This window comes from Rhamphochromis longiceps, linkage group LG6 (assembly GCF_057381845.1).
Source record: "Rhamphochromis longiceps isolate RC_006_pf linkage group LG6, R_longiceps_female_GT1.1, whole genome shotgun sequence".
NCBI lineage: Eukaryota > Metazoa > Chordata > Actinopteri > Cichliformes > Cichlidae > Rhamphochromis > Rhamphochromis longiceps.
In genome coordinates, this window is record NC_140562.1 from 25,405,070 (window position 1) to 25,418,411 (window position 13,342).

A 13,342-nucleotide genomic window follows, 5' to 3' on the forward strand; every position below is an offset into this window, starting at 1 on the left:
GCTTTCAAACAATTATTATTGGCGTGAAACTATTGATCACTGGGTAGGAAAGCATAATTCCAAATTAACCTAGTAACACTGTTTTTTTACTAGTAACAGCAGCTCTGTTGTAGTCAATCAGATCTCCAGTTTGAGCCTAAACACGATCATTTTCACTGTCCTCATGGGCGCCGTAGATCTCTGTGGGCCATGTGCCTGGTAGTAATACTGCACATGTGTCAGGACTGGATAGATACACTCAATATGCTGCCCTTGGGGCTAATTGATGATAATGAGGAGCACCTGCTTATTGATCCACGGAGTGACACACCTGTTCATATGTCCCCAATCATAATTGATTGGAGTCCTGAGACGAGGCGAACAGGATCACAGCTTGCTTTAAGCCTGTGGTGTGCCGCATACTAATTTCACTCACACAAACGTCGTATTGATAGTGCTGCACGTGCTCACACGTGGACGTGTTTATATGTGTGTGTTAGTTAATTGTTTATCTGAGTGCAGCATAATGTGATTTCTGCTGAGTCCTTGAGCTGCCCAGCAGTGTCTACTCTTTGCATGTGGCATGTGACAGGTGTCCAGGCATGTGTATTGATCGGCTTAATGCAGCTCTGATTACATTGGATCGCTCCAGCCAGCTCACCTTGACTTAACCAGCCCTCCTGTCCTGTCTCAACCTTTTGTACCCCATTTCGCACAATTTTTTTCTTCTTCTGTCCCTTTCAAATTTGACCCATTCCAACTAGGTTCACCATGTCCTTCCTTACCACAGGTTTGACAGCATTCCCTCCATATATCAATTACATCATTACATCAGGTCTGGTGAAAACTTTACATATTTCATAAGTCTTGGGTGGTGCAAAAATGGCTTCATGGCACCATCTATAAAATTTAAATGAAGTTCTTCCTCTCACATAGTCACATAGTTTGAACTTCATGGATAAAATCTGGGACACATGTGTAACATCCCTTTACAAAATGTTCTTGGGGTATTCAGTAACTTGTAGCTATACGCTATGACCCGATCCCAGAATTACATTACAGTTATACACGCTATACTTCAACAAACTCCTTCCAGGGATTTAATTGGATTAACCTCATATTTTTGAGTCCTTGGCCACGCTAAATTGCAAAGCTTTCCAGTTTTTCTTAAACAGTGACTCTGTGCTGCCATGGTGAATTTCAATCAACTTTGCCATGGCACTCTAATTTGCTGTAATTAACACGCACGTTGTTGAATATGGCTTAAATAATTTGGCTGCTTGACATGTTTGGCAGAGTTTCATACAGAAGCCCTTCCTGACACAACCGCAAAGGGGGATTTGTGTCTCCAACTGGAATTAAACAGCTGACCTTTCATTCGCCAAGCAAACATGTAAATGACTACACTATGGAGGAAATGTTTAGAAATAGCCAACCTAGTGGCAACGGGGAAAGGATGTTTTACATGCTGATGCACCAATTCGAGCAGGTTTTTGGGAGCCTTAAGGAGTAGATGTTACTTTATTGTGAAAACTGTGTAGATGAGACCCTGATGGGAAGCCGAATTTGGCACAGCTTAAAAACTGACATGAAGGTGGGTTGCAAAGGAGGTTGCAGCAGAAGCAGCAATTATGAGCAGAATAAGGTAATGTAAATAATGTAAATGCATAAGATTTTCCAGCAAGATACGTAGAGGAGTATCAGCTGATATAAGTTGACAAAGTGATTAGCCTGCCTGAAAATCCACTGACTACGGAAGTCATACAAGTACCCCTGGCTAATAATGATACTGCGCACCCATCCCCTGCACTCACTTTATCTCTTTTAAAATAATGATTCCCTTTCATATTTTTGCCTGAAGTCTGTCCTCTCCCACACAAGTCCCCAACCGCTCACCATCAAAGTCAATGTTGCCATCTTTGTTGAGGTCAATGTCACTGAGGATCTCCTCCAGCTCGCCTTTCTTCAGCTTCTCCCCGAGGAGGGTTTTCATGCCCTCCCTCAACTCATCAAGTGTGATCTTTCCATCGCCATCACAGTCAAACTGCAGCGGGTAGGGTTAAGAGCAAGAGGGTCGGAGCACAAACATGCAGTGAGCGAAGAAAGACGAATAATTAGACCATAGGTGACGAGAACTGAAAGCCACGCAAAGAACAAAAAGAAAAAATTAAATTACAAATTTGTTAGATAATGATGAAATCAAGCACTGGATACAGAACAACAATACAAGGAATAATAAGCAGAAGAGAAACAATAAAAGTCGAAACTGAGTTTTGCATCGAGTATGTGGATGCAGATTGGCTGCGTGAGCTCCCTGGGAGTTTGAAAACAGCTTGAATGTGCAGATGGTTCAGCGCTGACTCATGAAAAGTTAGTAGTTGAGAAAGGCTTTTGACGAGACTCTAAGTTAGAATGAGCTGAAATGATTTCTCATTTGTTCAGCCTGAGTTTTGAAGCTCTGTATTCAGAAAAGGTGAGAGCTAATGTCCTATTCTCCACAAATTGATTCAAACACCAGAGCTGGAATTTCTGGTTTCTGGCAGCAATGGTAATGAGTCAAAGGCGAAACAGAGGAGTCATTCATAACATACACCAGGGCCCACGAGTGGATAACGATATGTATTTTTGCAGTTTTCCCTGCATACACCGACAGTGGATTTGAATTCAAACATCAAAATCTGTCTGAGGTTTAACCACAGGAGTTTAACAAAATCATAACAATAACCGTTTAGAAATCATCCCTCTGGAGACAACAGACCCACCGGCCCATCCAAATCACCAGTTTAAGATGACTTTGCAGCCTCCCTGAGTCTCCTGTGTCCAAAGTGCAGACTTCAAACTTTAAACCAGTTTTTAACCCTAACAGTGCAGTTTTGTGGATTTTAATGACAGTTTGATGCATAAAAGTCCCACAGCACAAAAATAAATTGAAGCGATGGTTATTTAATGTCAGTCTTGCCTTCTTTTCTTGAGTCAGTGGGTTTTACCTTTGTGTATTTACATTCACATCCACCTTCTCCAGAGGGTTTTTGACTTGGTTGAATGTCATGAATGCTTTTTGTAATAATTGAAATAATTCTGTGATAATCCACTTTGATTGTTTTCTGTGGTCTTTGTTGTAACTGAACTGCCCAGTACATTCATTCATCTCTCTCACAGTTTCTCAACAACAGTTTCCGCAGACTCAAGAACAGTTTCTTCCCAAAGGCCATAACCAACCTTAACTCATACGTGCACCGATAACATAGTCCCACCCCTTCATTTTCCCTTTTCCCTCTAAAAACCACCACTGTGCAATAACCCGAACTGTTGTAACACTATTTATTTACATATTTAGTTTTTTACACCAGATTGTATATTTGTACATTTTACATTTATTTCTGTTAATACTGTCCATATGTATATAGTGCTGCAGAACATTTGTATTTTTCAGCATAACTGAATCATTTGGAATCAACTCCAGATCTTTAATCTGCTTAATTTGTCATGACATGAAATGACCGATAAATTTTAAGCCTCTGAAAATGGGGGAACTATCACTAAAAATGTCTTTAACTCATAAAGAATTAATACAATACTTTTGGTAAATTCAAGAGATTTGGGAGGCAAAACTACAAGAATTATATCGTTGTCCAAAATGTTATGGGCTTGGCTGCAAACTATATGTTATTTGGCATTTGAATGTAGCTCATATCCAATTTCTCTCTTGCTTTTCATAACAGAGAAAAAAGAGTGAGAAAAAAAACAAACCAGGAGGCTAAATTTACAACACAGATAAATGAATCTCAGTGGCCTGATGTACACTCTGATGTGTTCTCAGTTGAAATCATTAAGAGCACATTATCAGTGCTGTCTGTTTTGTGGTACCCATTAAAAACCTATCATTCTGTAATGTGGTAATGGGATGAATCCAGGTGTGCAAAGCTGTGCTTACAAATAACATCATCAACATCATCGCGTTTGTTTTGCTCGGCCACAACCGACGTCACACGAGGGCCCTGAGCTGCTGTTGTACCTGCTTCTGTGTTCGTGTCAAAGGAAACGACTCAATAAATATTTCCCATGTCAACGAGGCACCGCAGCATTTCAAGGCAACTCCGCTGAGAACAATTACAGGTGGCATGAAGAAGTGTATTTAGAGTATAAGCTGTGGGTCTCTGGACAGTGCAAACCAGACTGCCTGAAAATCTCATCGATAGAAATACTTTTCTTTCTCCCTTTTCTTCTGTATTCTTACATAGAAAGCCCTCTTCCCTCAGCCTCTATTACAGGTAAGAGTCACACAGTTCTTGGCAATCTTTAAAGAAAGGTCGCACACTTCAAAAAACTGTCAGTACTGGGTCTAATTTATTTGCTTAAAGGAATATTTTTTTACACTTTCTGGCTGGAGACCTTTTTACCTGTTTGAAGGCACAGCGGAGCTCTTTCAGCCCGACCATATGAGCTGTCTCAGCCACCATCCTCGGCCCCATTAGCTCACAGAAATCATCAAAGTCTACATGACCACCCCCTGTAGAAAGACACACACACATTCACGTGTACACACACATTCGGAGATATGCACAGAAAGACTGTCAAGAGTTACTTTGTGCGCTTTCCTTGTGAGGCTATGGTGCACATACACTGTTCAAAAAAGCTGGGAACGAGGAAGGAACATTTTGAAAATACATCAGATCAAAGGGGAAGAAAATCATGCTGGATATCTATACTGACACAGACTGGGTGATGTGTTAGGAATGAAAGGATGCCACATCGTTTGCTGGAAATGAAAATGATCAACCCACATCCAGACAGCCCAAGAATCAAAGTAGAAACATGACGTGGCAAGCTAGTCCATTTTGACCAAATTTCATTGCTGGATGGACTAAAACAGACTGAAGCAGTCCCAGGGGTATTCAAATGGATTTAGGTTAGCCAAATATGGGTACCAGTTAATGGTATCAACTCGTTCATGCTCCAGGAACTGCCTGCATACTCTCGCCACAAAGTCAGGCATTGTCGGAGGAGGAACGATGGGACCCACTCCACCAGTCTAAAATTGGTCTAAGGATGTCATTCTGATACCTAATGGTAGTCAGGGTGCTGGTGCCTGTAGAGGTCTGTGCGTCCCTCGATGCATATGTGTCACCAGACCATCACTGACCCACCACCAAACTGGTCATGCTGAACAACTTTACCGGGACTATAATGTTCTCCCCGGCTTCTCCAGACCCTCTCCCATTTGGCACATTTCATTTTTTTAACAGTGTAGGTGTTACGGGCACATGAAATATTTATTGATCAACATCCTGTGAGAATTTTGGTGACTTTTTTCTAGATATCATACTTAGTCGATTTTTTTGGGCAATGTGTTTGGCTTTAAGGCCCGCTGCTAGAGACTCGGTGGCTTTAACTTAAAATCAGTCTTCATTTAGCTCTGTTTTAGGCTGACCTGACTGACCAGCCTGCCAAAGATGGTGCACATTTGGAAAGCATGTCCCATTTAAAACCAGCATTAGTCCTCATCACCTGCTCTGATTAGATGACCACCTGGTGCTAGGTTCACCCCCAGTTTCTAGTGAAAAGTGGACATTTGCTGTAATTTTCACTTATGGCTGGTCTATGGACTGGAGTCTGATGTTGAGTGAAAGGGAAATAACTTGTTCAAACAAAGCTAAAGCTCCTACAGGATACTTCTCCATGTATGGCAGTTTCAAAAAATAAAAAAAATCCACACGGAGAGAGACTGGAAACTTGGCTTTAGCACTGTAAGCCAATTACAGACATACATTTCAGCCAAACTCATTTTAATCTTCTATACCAGCAGTAGCATGCTTCAGTGTCCTGTCTTCTGACTATCACCAAGTTCCTGCTCATAGGGGTTCATCTAATTTGGTTTTTTTTTTTCTCTGCATTATTGTAGTGCCCTTACCTTAAGTTGGCAGTTGTTGTGATTTGGCACTATATAGTCTATCTCACAGGTGTCGAACTCCAGGCCTCGAGGGCCGGTGTCCTGCAGGTTTTAGATGTGTCCTTGATCCAACACAGCTGATTTAAAGGCTAAATTACGCCCTCAACATGTGATGAAGTTCTCCAGAGGCCTGTCAATGAACTTATCATTTGATTCAGGTGTGTTGACCCAGGATGTTATCTAAAACCTGCAGGACACCGGCCCTCGAGGCCTGGAGTTCGACACCCCTGCTCTATCTAGTCACGCTTCCTGGTTTGTTCCCTTTTTTGTTCAGTCTGTTCCAGTCTCGTCTCAGTTTTGCCATCTGTCTGAGGTCTGGGTTTTTGTCTTCTGTCTGCAAAAAGCTCGCGTGTCTTTGTCCAGGTCTCAGTGCCAGTCCTGTCTCCTGTCCCTGATGCTGTTCGCTCTGTATTTGTTTACGTGTCTGTGTCAGAGTCCAGCCCATGTTCTGTTACGTCCTGTTTTGTTTTGGTAGCCTGTGTCTCGTGTGCGTTATGTTCAGTTTTGCTCCCCGTTTCTCATTAGTCTGTGGTTAATTTTCAGCCATCTCCACATCTGTTGCCTGTTATCTCAATATCCTCTGTGCATGTATATATTGTCTCAGTGTTCCCTTCATTTGTACAACCACACTTCCATTAGATAAGAACTATAGCCAGAAATAATGGGAGGAGAAATAACCTATAAAAGAGCTATAAGTTCTATAAAAAACGTTTTCCCACAAATGTCTGAAAAAGAAAAAAGATTTATTTTATTAAACATTTAACTGACCTGACAGGTTGAGGGAGCATGTGTTACAGTTTAGGTGGTGCAACCTCAAAGGCGTGGACGCCTCTGGATTTAAAATAAGAACGTTGAACTGAGTCAGATGATCAGACGATCAGGGACAGGTCTGCTTTGTACACAAGAGCCTGCGCATGGAGCCCTTCATATGGAAAATCATGTCATAAAAATTAAAAATGAACACAATTCAATTTAGTTTTATTCATAAAGCGCCACATCACAACAACAGTCTTCTCAAGCTGTTGCACTGTTAAGTAAAGACCCGACAATATTGGAGACAAACAATAACCAACAACCCGCTATGAGTAAGCGCTTTGGCAACAGTAGGAAGGAAAAACTCCCTTTTAACAGAAAGAAACCTCCAACAGAGCCAAGAGGGGAGGAAGACAGGGCACAAGAACAAGGGTTCAGGGTCACCTGATCCACCCCTAACTATATGCTTTATTAAAAAGTAAAGTTTTAAATCGAATCTTAAACATAGGAAGCATTTCTGTCTCCCATATCCAAACTGGGAGCTGGTTCCACAGAAAACGGGCCTGAGGGGTCTGCCTCCCATTCTACTTTTAAATATCCAAGGAACCACAAGCAAAGCGCTCACTAGGGTGATATGATATAACGAGATCTTTAAGATAAGATGGGGCCTGATTAATCAAGACCTTGTATGCGAGGATTCTGGGTTGAAAATACTGAACTGAAAGGGATCAGTGCTGGCTAGTTTTTGTTTGGGGCTTTGCTCCTGCATTTTGGACCAGTTGAAGACAGACAAAGAAGGACTTGGCAATGCAGGTAAAGACTGAATTACAATAAAAGAGACAGGAGGAAATTTTCTAATAGAATTTACCAAGAGTTCCAAGTTATTAGCCAATAGTATTTATTTGACCTTTTTCAGTATTTCTTAGATAAAAGAAGCAAGACTGGTTGAGCTTAGAGAAATGAGACCCACGCTATCAACCAATCCAAAACTGTTTTAAGAGACCTGGATACAAAGCTGTAGCTGTCCAATGTATTTTTCCCAGAGACCACAATATTTACATAAGTGTATAGCTGGCCTAACGTAATTTAGGGGCAGGGATAGCTCAGTAGGTAAAGTGGTCGCCCCATGATCGGAAGGTCGGCGGTTCGAATCCACTTAACGGCTACCCTGAGGTACCCCTGAGCAAGGTACCGTCCCTACACACTGCTCCCCGGGCGCCTGCTTAGTGGGCTGCCCACTGCTTCACTGAGTGAATGGGTCAAATGCAGAGAAAAACAAGTAATTTCCCCATGGGGATCAATAAAGTATCAATTATTATTATTAAGTTATGAAAATTTTTACAAACATCCTCAGTGCATGGATGCTGCTGTGTGTTCAGCCTCGTGTGCTCACTCTGTTGACTTCCTCAGCCAGTTTGATTGCTCTCCATGGTAAATATCAAAACAGACTGATACAGTGGGATAGCTCGTGTTATTAGTTCGACAAGAGACAGGCTTATTTGATAGTGTGGACCAGTAGGCTTTGCCTTCTTTCATTATCTGGATCTTGTTGGACGGAAAAGGCTCTTTCAATAAAGCCACATGGTCATTTTGTGGTTCAAAAATTTAATCAGTACTCTGAGTCTGCTGAGAGAGAGAATCACAACAAACTGACCGGATGGAAAACGCTCTAAATGATGCTGAATCATGAGGCTAATGGATAAAACCGCTGCCTACCACAATAGCAGGGGCTGGATTTTTACATAAAACCTACTTTTAGCAATTAATTCTCTGATTTTCGGGTTGGTAAAGGATTTTCATGCTTGCCTCAAGGTAAAGTATATTTTTTGGCTGACTGGCTTTACCCTTGTGAAGCAGCTGTCTGGGGGATTCCTGACACAGCCTTGAAGAATTTCTGAGCCTTAAGTGGGTCAGTGTGAGATCACAGGGTTGAGGAAACTCCACCAAAAGCCTTAGGAGATTATGATTATTTTTAATTGATAGCGTAATAGTTGTTCTCGAAAAAAAAAAGTGGATGAATTTCATAATCAATCTAGAGGGATTACACTACAGAGGACGAGCTTAGAATATCTAAAAGCTGACAGCACCTTAGTGATCACACCAAAGCCACACTCAACACAGAGTATGAGACACGGCATGAAATATAACACACAGCTGCAACCTCTAAAGGCCTGGTGTGCTCAATATTTCTCTTAAGGTTTTCCTTTTAGCTGCAGATGGAAAATGTTTCTCTACACTGTGTGAGGCATCACTTTATCTATTTTCTGGTTCTTGTTATATACGGATGTGCAAAGCTTCACGTGTGAGTCACCCGTTTCATGGCTGCAGTTTTACACCTTGTGACAGTAGTGATTAAAGCGCGAGGCATTTTTTCCCCTTTACATGTTTAGCTGTATTTGCTGCATGAGTTTTAGTTCACTTTTTGCAGGGGTGCACATTAGATGGAGATATTCATGAGAGCGAGGTTAACGTTGCCACAACAATATCCTTGTTGGTGTCATTCTAAGAATCTAATCAGGATATTATTTACACTGGGGACACCGGCTGAACCTAATTTACTATCTGGTATAGGAGAGGAAGCCAGCTGCACTCTGGTCCCCAAAGATCACAGCTGAAAAAAAAAAAACCAGCTTTATTGGAGCAGGTGTGGTGAAGTTGCTACTGACTCACAGTTCAGTATTATTCTTATTATCTATTAGGACAAAAGTAATGGCCCACCCACATATTACATCTACAGGAGCTGCTAGGCCATGGAAACCATGTCATGAAGCTCATGGTACACAGTCTTTGTGCTGATCTTAATGACAGAGGAGCGTTGCTGACTTTTACACACTATCCAAGGACCTGGCTGTGTAACTTTACATGGTCTGCTACTGCCACATGGTCTTGAAATAGCTTCCACTTCCAGTTGATTGTGGGGTATTTAGGAAATTCACTAAATGCCTGCTTACAGAGATGACATCCGGTTACTTTACTGCTCAGTAAAAGAAACCCATTCTTTCACAAATGTTTGTAAAGACAGACTACGTGGACTGGAAACACCTGAATTCAAAGATTAGGAGGTGTGGCCTAATACTTTTGTCCATATGGTGCATCTTTTCATTCATTCATTCTTTCATTCATTCATATTTTTCTGGTTGCTCTGCACTGAGTCACACTAGTATTTTAAAATAATTCCAGAGGCAAGACTATTTTGAAAAGCAGCTACATACAAATAATGAAAGGAAATATCAAAGTTTTCTGCCGTAATGACATTGAGTCATCCAATTTTGCAACAAAAACACTTACATAATATGGGGTTTTTTTTTTACAATAAGAGCAAGAAAACTGTGTCTCTGTGGAAATATGTAATGCATTGTTTTCTCATTGTTTTGGCTGCTGGAAGGCTGAGCTTCGGTTGTGAACATCAACAGGGGAAAAAGAAAGAAAGAGCAAGGAGCATGGTGGTATTTTAATGGACCGAAATGACATTTGCTGGTAAATGTGTGTCCTTTAATGATCTGTAGCTGATCTGACATTAGCACTTCACTTTTCCTAGTAAAGATTGAACTGTTTGTTTGGTCACTTGTGCAGGCAAAGGTGAAGGTAAGATAAGACGGATACTTTCATGTGGGTTGTTATTGTTCAGAGTAAGTGGTTCTTGTGCATTTTATCAGTTTGCTGCTTGGCATTATTGTACAGTGCATAAAACATGAAGCATACTCTACCAGGAGTCACCCCACAGCTCTAAAAACTAACTCAGCTGGTGGAGCTATATTGCTGTCATCAGAAATGAATGTTACCTCAGATCATGGTTTAGAGGATTAACGTTTCCTTCCTCACTGCATCTTTTTTCTTGCCTTTCACATGCATTCAGTGGGAGCCAATTAAAATTCAAGAAAAACACACATCATCAAAGTGAATGCATTTAATTGAATTGTTATACATATTATGTTGTGTTATTGCATATAAATATGATGTTCTATTCATAGGAGAATAATTATGATGCTTCTTATTTATGGAGAAATATAATCTGCTCAAATAATGCCATACACAAACATGAAAATAAGAGTTCTCATGATGTGCAGGTGTGCTGATATTGGGCTTCAAAGCATACAATAGTAAATATTATGATAATCCTAATAATTGCAGATAGTAGCATGATCTATGTGAAAAATCCTGGCCGTCCACTGAATTTTGCGTATAGTCTTAATAGAACCCTTTAGATTTTCTGAACAAAGTTGTTTTGACATCGGGTAGGTGATACAGTTCGCTTCACTCCAGGCTATGGCAAAATTCTAGCTGCAAAGATGATTCACCTTAAACTTTCAACACTTACCACACACATATCTGCTTCTCGATCGTTCAGAAAAGAAAGCAGAGGCAAACAACATTAAGGGCAGCGGGAGAAAGATTAAGTGTAAACACACACTTCTACATGTAGACTAACACTCGTACACCCCCAGCACCTGCAGCATGAGGACCATTAATCAGCTTGCTAAAACGTCTTGAATGTCCCCAACTCCAAAGGCAAACATGAGGTCCTCAAGGACTCACAGGAAAGAACACAAGCACGTGGGTTTGTGCAGACACACGACTCACACATTCACACCTGCACTCTACTGAAAGATCCATCAATTATACACGCGTGCTTTAGCCTCTTAGGGAGAAATGGGTCCTTATAGATGCACACTGCCAGATAAATACTTACATTTCATCTTGATTTGCTGGATGATCTCAATGAGCTCCATCTCTGTAGGCATGTAGCCCATGGTCCTCATGCAGTCTGCGATGTCTTTGTAATGGATGAAGCCATCTGCATCATAGTCAAATTCCTTAAAGGCCTCCTGAAGCTCTGACAGACACATAAACAAATTCCATCGACTGCAGCAAACCGTAAAGTTGGGTTTTCCCAAGAGTCAAGCGTGCATGCACACACCCACACACACAGTGTGCAGATACAAGCAGAAGTCTGAGCTTTAGTGTGTGATAGGTGTGTGTTTAAAGGTACGTGTCTATGATTCTGGAGACAAATGTTGCATTTTGTACAAAAGTTATTGCACTTTCAAGGAGATTCTGGCAATATGGTGGGAATGTAACACTGATGAACTAATGGTGAAAAAGATATTTTGAGGATCTCCTCAATCCCACAGACAGATCTTCCATCAAGGAAAGAGAGTCTGTGGAGTGTGTGCTTTCATAGCACAGAATCCTCCAGCCAAAATAGACAGTACGACCCAGAATGAGTGACTGAGTCTATTGACTGAAACTATTCTGTAAAGTGTTTACAGAGGTCAGGACAGAGAGTCATTTTCCTGTAGGCTTCTATAGGATTTTTTGCCACTTGCTATCGGCATCTGCTGGCCTTCAGATAGAATGCAGGTTTAAGGCACTTTTACACTGGCTTAATTTTTCCAACATGCAGGTAGGTCTAGTTTCGCACTGTTTAATGTAGAGCCTGCTGACTAGATCACTGTCTGGGAAACTAGCTCTTAACTCATTCACTGCCAGCCATTGGCAGTGAATGAGTTAAACCCATTGACTCATTCACTGCAATTGACGGCTATAGACGTCAATTGCAGTGAATGAGTTAATGTAGGTTAAATGTGTATGACTTTGGTACAAAGAACTGATCATTTGTTGCCTGTTTCCACCAGGATCACTGAACAAAGGGCAGCACATCTGAAGTAAAAAATTCTAGAACATAAATAAATAAATGTATTCTGAGGTGTAGCCCAAACTTGGAATACATGTTAAATAATAGTCTTCCCCTTTGGTGTCAGCGTGGTGACACAGAATTTAAGCAATATTGAAACACATCTCTCACTCCCAGGTTGTCACATGTTTAAAAAGGAAGCACATGACATCAGATTTATAGCACAGAGAAACCATCATTTTTCAGCATGAATCTTGTGAAAAATAATATTTAAACCCAAACCACAATCTTTTGCTAAACCTGACAAAATTGTGATACACTTCAACACCAGTTCAATCTCGAAAATGTGCATTTTTTAGAGGTCGACTCGGTGCCTGAAGCTGAAGCAGCCCCAGCACCATAACATGGACACTGTATCTTTTTACTAGCTGGGATAACATTCTCATTTTAGGTTTGACAGCATGTCTAGTATTTAATGGCAGATGGCTTGAATGTAAATTGAGGCTGCGGTTTGGGGAAGGCCTCAGAGGGGACTGGTGGTGCTTCCCACGCTGGGCAGATCCCCAAAGAAGGCATCCCCCGGAAGCAAAAATGACTGTGCATTACAAAGGTCAAACGCTGTTGCAAAAATACAACTGGTAGGAATGCTTGGAACCAGTAGATTGGGAGGAAAAATTGCTGTGTCCAGGGAGGAATGAACATCATTTGGTTGTAAAGAAGGGGCTTGAGGTGTAAAACCTGGTCACGTGTTAATGGAAGCTGCCCTGGCACCCTCATGCTATGAAGGTTAGGTGTTGAACTTTGCAGAAAAGGGGTAGTGTAGAAACAAACTGACATCCCAGTGCCAAGAGGTTTGCAGCTCCATTTTGCAAAGGAGGAAACAATGTAGAAGTAGAAATGGCATCCCGGTGCTGTAAAAAGAATGCTATCTCAGCACTATTTGCACTGTTTTTTGGAAAGGAGAGATAGTGGAGCAAGAAACTGGCAACCCGGTGCCAGTAATGTTCATTGTTTCTGCATTTTGC

The 13,342-nt window shown here is 41.3% G+C and overlaps 1 protein-coding gene across 2 annotated transcripts in view; it reads right to left on the bottom strand.

Annotated features, from left to right (window-relative positions):
- The window catches only part of cabp4 (calcium binding protein 4), a 45,380-nt gene that overhangs the window by 1,163 nt on the left and 30,875 nt on the right, over positions 1-13,342 (bottom strand). For both annotated transcript variants that reach the window (XM_085409861.1, XM_085409862.1), the window contains 3 exons: positions 11,373-11,516; positions 4,380-4,489; positions 1,876-2,023 (listed from right to left, as the gene is read on the bottom strand). In XM_085409861.1, coding sequence (XP_085265987.1) covers positions 1,876-2,023; positions 4,380-4,489; positions 11,373-11,516 — 402 coding nt within the window. The remainder of the gene's footprint in view (positions 1-1,875; positions 2,024-4,379; positions 4,490-11,372; positions 11,517-13,342) is intronic.